Source organism: Mus caroli, chromosome 12 (assembly GCF_900094665.2).
Source record: "Mus caroli chromosome 12, CAROLI_EIJ_v1.1, whole genome shotgun sequence".
Classification (NCBI taxonomy): domain Eukaryota; kingdom Metazoa; phylum Chordata; class Mammalia; order Rodentia; family Muridae; genus Mus; species Mus caroli.
The window spans coordinates 50,987,617-50,993,436 of NC_034581.1; the positions used below are offsets into that span (position 1 = coordinate 50,987,617).

At 45.0% G+C, this 5,820-nt stretch overlaps 1 protein-coding gene across 2 annotated transcripts in view; it reads left to right on the top strand.

Moving 5' to 3' along the window:
- Positions 1–5,820, top strand: part of Psma6 (proteasome subunit alpha 6) — a 34,133-nt gene that overhangs the window by 12,532 nt on the left and 15,781 nt on the right. The window contains exon 1 of one of the 2 annotated variants that reach the window (XM_021178720.2): positions 2,546–2,719. The exons of the other annotated variant lie outside the window; for it this stretch is intronic. Within the exon in view, the coding sequence (XP_021034379.1) occupies positions 2,644–2,719 (76 nt within the window). The 5' untranslated portion in view covers positions 2,546–2,643. Of the gene's footprint in view, positions 1–2,545; positions 2,720–5,820 lie in introns of those variants that run through there. 2 annotated transcript variants of the gene reach the window in all.

Below are 5,820 nucleotides of genomic sequence, written 5' to 3' on the forward strand. Positions count from 1 at the left end.
AGCTCCACCCTTGAGCAAGCAGGTTCCAGGCTGGGGGAAGGGAGGCCACACCCCACCACCTTGTACTTCCGAAATGTGCCCGAAGCCTTCATGGCACTGTGTGCTCGTTCACCGACAGTCACAAAAGACGGATTTATTCTTAATTTACGTGCTCCAAAGGATTAACATACTCATTCAGCAAATATTTATTTATTTTGTTTTTTCAAGACAGGGTTTCTCTGTATAGTCCTGGCTGTCCTGGAACTCCCTTTGTAGACCAGGCTGGCCTCGAACTCAGAAATCCGCCTGCCTCTGCCTCCCAAGTGCTGGGATTAAAGGCCTGTGCCACCACGCCCAGCTATATTTATTGTTTTATATATGCTAGGTATTGTCCACGTTAAGCTGTATCTGTGAGCGATGTTGTGGAATTCTGTCTTCTTGGCACTTAGAGTAAGAATGGAGGGATGGCAAGAAGTAAGTAAAGGCTTTTTCTGGCTTTCTGGGTGTGAGCAGCACGGAGCATCAAAGACTGTGGAGAACCAGACCGTGTGGGAAGACCTGCACAGGACCCAGCAGGAGCGCCACAGGTTTCTGAAACAGCAGAGCTGCAGATGAGCCTGAAGCATGTCAGAACCAATGCTTCTCAGGCATCATCAGCCTAAGTCCACCCCCTGCCCCAGGTTCTCTGTGGGCATCAGGATGGGGCCAAGGCTGTGGCCATCTCTCAGGAGGACAGTGAGGTACTGCAGAAGCTTAGCATGAGCAAGAAACAGGACAAGTTGCCCAAGATATGTGATGCCTTTTTGGCTTCCAAGTCTCTGATCAAGTAGGTCCCGATGTCCTGGGTCCTGGCCTAATTAAGGCTGGCAAGTTCCTTTCCTTGCTGGCACACAGTGAAAATACAGGGCCATATTGACGAAGTGAAGTCCACAATCAAGATGAAGAAGATGCTGTGTCTAGTTGTTGCTATTGCTTGAGGATGAGGAATGATGAGAGGTCTTACAACACCCACTGGGTTGTCTCTTTCTTGGTACCATTACTCAAGATCCGGTAAACATCCAGGTCTTATACACCAAGAGCCCTGTGCCTGCTGAAGATTTGACTGCTACAAGGTGTGGGCTCTAAATACAAAGAGCAGGAACTGGAAGGAAAGAGATGAGGAATCCTGGTTTTGCCTATTTTGGGTAATGAAATGTCTGTTTACTCTGATGGAGGCAACTAGGGAAAATTCAGCTTCAATGGACAGTGCAGTGCAGCCCTAGATATGAGACATCTGGATTCTAAGGTACTAACAGAGGGCTTCCCCTAGCACTCTTACAGAGAACTTCTCCGTGACTGTTCAGGCAAACTGTAGGTGTTATAGTACACTTGGCTGGGAAGACTGAGAAAAGTACGCAAAAGGTCAGGAGTTAATCCTGATGTAAGGACCTGAGCTAGAACCAAGGGACAGCAGCTCTTATCAGCACACTTGGGAATTGAAGCTGGAAAGTACCGGGTGTTCCAGAGCGGCTGCTTACATGGGCTATTTTCTTAACCCGTGTTTCAATCTTGGATGTTGTACACCCTACCCCCACCCCCAGACATCCTTCTTTTTCCTGTGTAGCCTTACTGTGTCCTGAAACTCATTCTGTAGATCTGGCTAGCCTTGAACCCAGAGATCTGTCTCTGCCTTCCAAGTGTTGGGATAAAAGATGTGTCCCACCACACCTGGCTTAAATTTTTTTCTAAAGGAAGAAAAAAATTAACTCGAGAAATTAAAACTTCCTTATGAAAAATCTCTTCATAAATGTTTTGCTTTAAAATAGGTGCTTTTAGAGAGAACGCCACAGATCTGAATATTTCAGTATTACATCAGTAAATTGTTATAAATATTGCTGTAAACAAAACTTTTATTTAGGGAGGGGGGAAATAGCTTAATTATATGCTTCGATTTTTATATTCACTAAATAGGGGCTGTGCCCTAGGGTGCACAATGTGCAGAATTTTACAGTTTGAAAAACCACCAGTTTTCCAGGAGTTGCTTCGCCGCCTGGATACTCTCCGGTATCCAGCCACCAGCAATGATCTTGCTCATCATCAACTAAGACTGCTCAACCTCTCAAGTTCCCATCTCTGGGCCGCTGTCCAAAGGAAAGTCTTGCCAGACCAGAAGAAAACTTTTGTTATTTCCAGTGGCTTCTTCCACTAACCCTCTTTCAGGCCCTACATTTAAGGGTGGCTGTTGCATTCCTTTCTCCCCCAAAAATTAGGAAGAGAAGTGGCTGGTACAATGAAGGTTAGGAAGAACAAAGCCAGACTCCAGGAAGACAGGAGAGCGCGGTGACCATACTGTCTCCGGAGGTCACAAGTAGGCAAAGGACAACTGCAGGCACCTTGAAAACTTCCTCTTTTGGCCACTCTGATCTCCAGAACGCACTAACGGCCGGCTGCGACCCAGAGCCACCACCCGGAAGCCCGCGGACCGCAGCCCGGGCGCGCGAGGGCCCGCCTACTCAGGGGCGGTGCTTTGGGACGCCCCCACCGGAAACCCCGCCGGTCCCTCACCAGAGCGGAAGCAGCTCCGCCGGTGCTCCGGAAGCAGTAGCCATAACTTCCGGGAGGGGGCTTGGGTGCCTGGTGTGTGTGCTACGGGGTGCAGACTGTGTTTAAAATAGCGGGAACGCCATGTCCCGGGGTTCCAGCGCCGGTTTTGACCGTCACATTACTATCTTCTCTCCCGAGGGCCGACTCTACCAAGTAGGTGAGTGACTCAGGGCCTCCTGCGGGACGTCCGGATTGCTCTGTCATGCTTCGGCCTGGAGCGAGCGGACGCGGCCCGAGGATGATTAAGGGGCTCGGAGAAGGGCCTGAACCAGGAAAGCAGCAGGATCGAGGTCGGGCCCGCTCTCGTCTTCCCAGCCCCGTCTGCAAGCTGGCTTGGAGGCTGAACCCGAAGCGTAGTGCTCTTCAGGAGCGCCTTACTGGCCAGACACAAAGCATTAGGGCTTTGCACTGTGATGCCCGCCTTCTGCCTTTCGGAGTCCCCCGTAGCTCAGCGATTCTCAGTCTTCCTAATGCTGCGCCCCTTAAATCCAGTTCCTCACGTTGTGGTGACCCTCAGCCATAAATTTGTTTTCGTTGCTACTTCAAAAATATGTTTTTTTGTTTGTTTGTTTGTTTTCTTCTATGAACCGTAATGTAAATACCTGTGTTTTCGGATGGTCTTAGGCGACCTTGTGAGAAGGTTTTGGTACGGGGGTCGCGACCCACATGTTGAGAAGCACTGCTTAGCATCAGTCTACCTGGAGCCTGAGTCTTCCCTTCGCTAAGAGTGGTTGGTTCCATAACCATCCAACTAAAATACACACATACCACATACCCTCAACCCTCCTCTGCAGTATAGCTGGATGACTTGCTTTGTGGTCAATTCTATACAAGTGTGTAAAGCCCTACCTGACACTGCTGGTTCTAGAAAAGAGATGAATGTCACTCGTCCCTACTGAAGCTGACTGCTTAAAGGAAGTGACAGGAAACGAATAAAAAGAGAAGAGTTCAGTATATGCAAAGTTCACAACTGAGAAATAAAAGAACAGCAATGAACTCCTCTTGAAGTTGGCACCCCGATTTTAACCCCTACCTGTAAGAATGCTTCTGTAGTTTAAAAACTGGTTCTCAGTCTAGTTGAGGCACGGTGTGTTAGTCTTTACTAAAGGAACAGCTTTAATGGACAGAAACCTGAACTTAGCATCAGTTACTCCATGTAACAATACATTTTGGTAAGTTGAAGTCGTGGCAGGGCTTAGTCTAGGATTATAGGACAGACTTTAAGCTCTTGCCATAGAAAATTTAGTGGTCCGTGATAGTTTTATTTTGAAGTTTTTTATCTCAGTGTCTTGACAAGGAGAGTCATACTATCTTGGTTGGAAATCCTAGAGCTGGCCTATAAATGGAGTTCTACTCACCTATATGCTTAGATTATTGTTTGAGTTGTTGCTTTCCCTCTTTTACTCAGGGCATGAGGTAGGCATTGCTGAGAAAAAGAAACTGAAAGAGCAGTGTGAGCAAGGAGGAGAGTGTGCAGAGGTCAGGCCTTGTAGGCACACCTGGATTACCATGCCTGCTGTGCTCCATGCTAGCTGGCCTGCCACCATAGAATCTTTGCTCAATTTCTGTTTGCAAAATTGGGCTAATAATTCCTTCTATTGTCTTTTGAGGATTTAAATTAAGCAATGCATATATTGCTTATTGTGTGCTGTTATATATTGAGCATTTGGCATAACAGGATGCCTGTTTGAATCTTTGACTTTAAAAATAATCTATTCAATTAGTCCCTCTGTAGATACGGAATCCCTTTCTTTGGGTCCATCCTTAGTTTGCTAGTGAAGTATATTCACAATATTGTAATTGCTGTGTATTAGACTAAACTTTAGATCCCCCAAAGACCCAGAATCTAAGAATATAAAAATGCAAACTGTTGACCTAGATAGCTGTGGGATACTATAACAAACTGGGGTGTGATAAGGGAAGTAAGAATTAATAGGATGTTCCTCGTTTGCCATACTTTAAACATTTAATTCCTAACACCAAAATAAATAGTCTAGCAGTGATCAAGGAATAAATTTAAATTATACTACTAAACATAGTTATAAACATGATCTGTAATTTTAACAGTACCAGTTGGTAGACTTTTAAGGAAATAACACTTTGGTAACTATTGACTTTTTTTTGTTGTTGTTGTTTGGTTGATTTTTTGCTTTTCCTTTAGACCTTAAAATAATAATTAAAAAAAATTACATTAATCTATTTTGTATATACAGAAGTCAGTTCTCTCCTCCCATGTAGATCCTGGGAATGAACTCAGTGTGTGTGTGTGTCTGCCTGCCTGCCTGCCTGTCTGTTTGAATTCAGGTTCTCTGCCAGAGTAATACACTCTTAATCCTTGAGCCATCTCTAGCCTCTGAAATTTTTTTTTTCTTAATTAATGTGTGTGTGTAGGTTGTGTTTGTGTATAAGCATGTGTTAGGAATTGCAGAGCATGTAAGTTAAAAATTCAGTTTTTAAAAAATTACATTGTATTTGTTGTCTGTGTATGTGTTTGTGTGTTCATGTGCATATGTGTATATATGTATATGCCCATCAAAGGGCAACTTGGGAGAGCTGGTTCTCTCCACTGTGTGGGTCTTAGGAATGTAACTCAGGTTGTCCTGTCGGGCAGTGGGTGCCTTTACTCTATGAGCATCTCTCTGGCCATAAAAAGTTCTTTCTTAATGTGTGTATACAAATTGCATTTGTATAGGTGTGTGTTAAGAATTAATAGAGCAAGCCGGGCAGTGGTGGCGCACGCCTTTAATCCCAGCACTCGGGAGGCAAAGGTGGGTGGATTTCTGAGTTCGAGGACAGCCAGGGCTACACAGAGAAACCCTGTCTTGAACCCTGCCCCCCCCACCCCACCCCCAAACAAAAGAGCACATTGGTTTAAAGTTTAATTTTAAGGTTTGGGATGCGGCTTGGTGTTGATAGCACCTAAGAAGAAGATGGGGTGGGGCACAGAGGAAGAGGGAGGAGGAGACTGTTAATTACATGTATGTACACACATACATGTCTACACCAAAAAGTTACAGGCTCAACACTGTTGTAAGGCTCATATTCTCATCCTGTGCCAGTTCCAAGATTGCGAATGACCCCACTTTTGAAGATACCTGTTTTAGAAAACAAATATTCGGGAGTTACGTAAAATGATTTTGTAGCCTTCAAATTCAGGGAAACAGCAGAATATCTCATCATTTTTGCTGTTTTTTTGTTTGTTTGTTTTTGTTTTTTGTTTTTTCGAGACAGGGTTTCTCTGTAGCCCTAGCTGTCCTG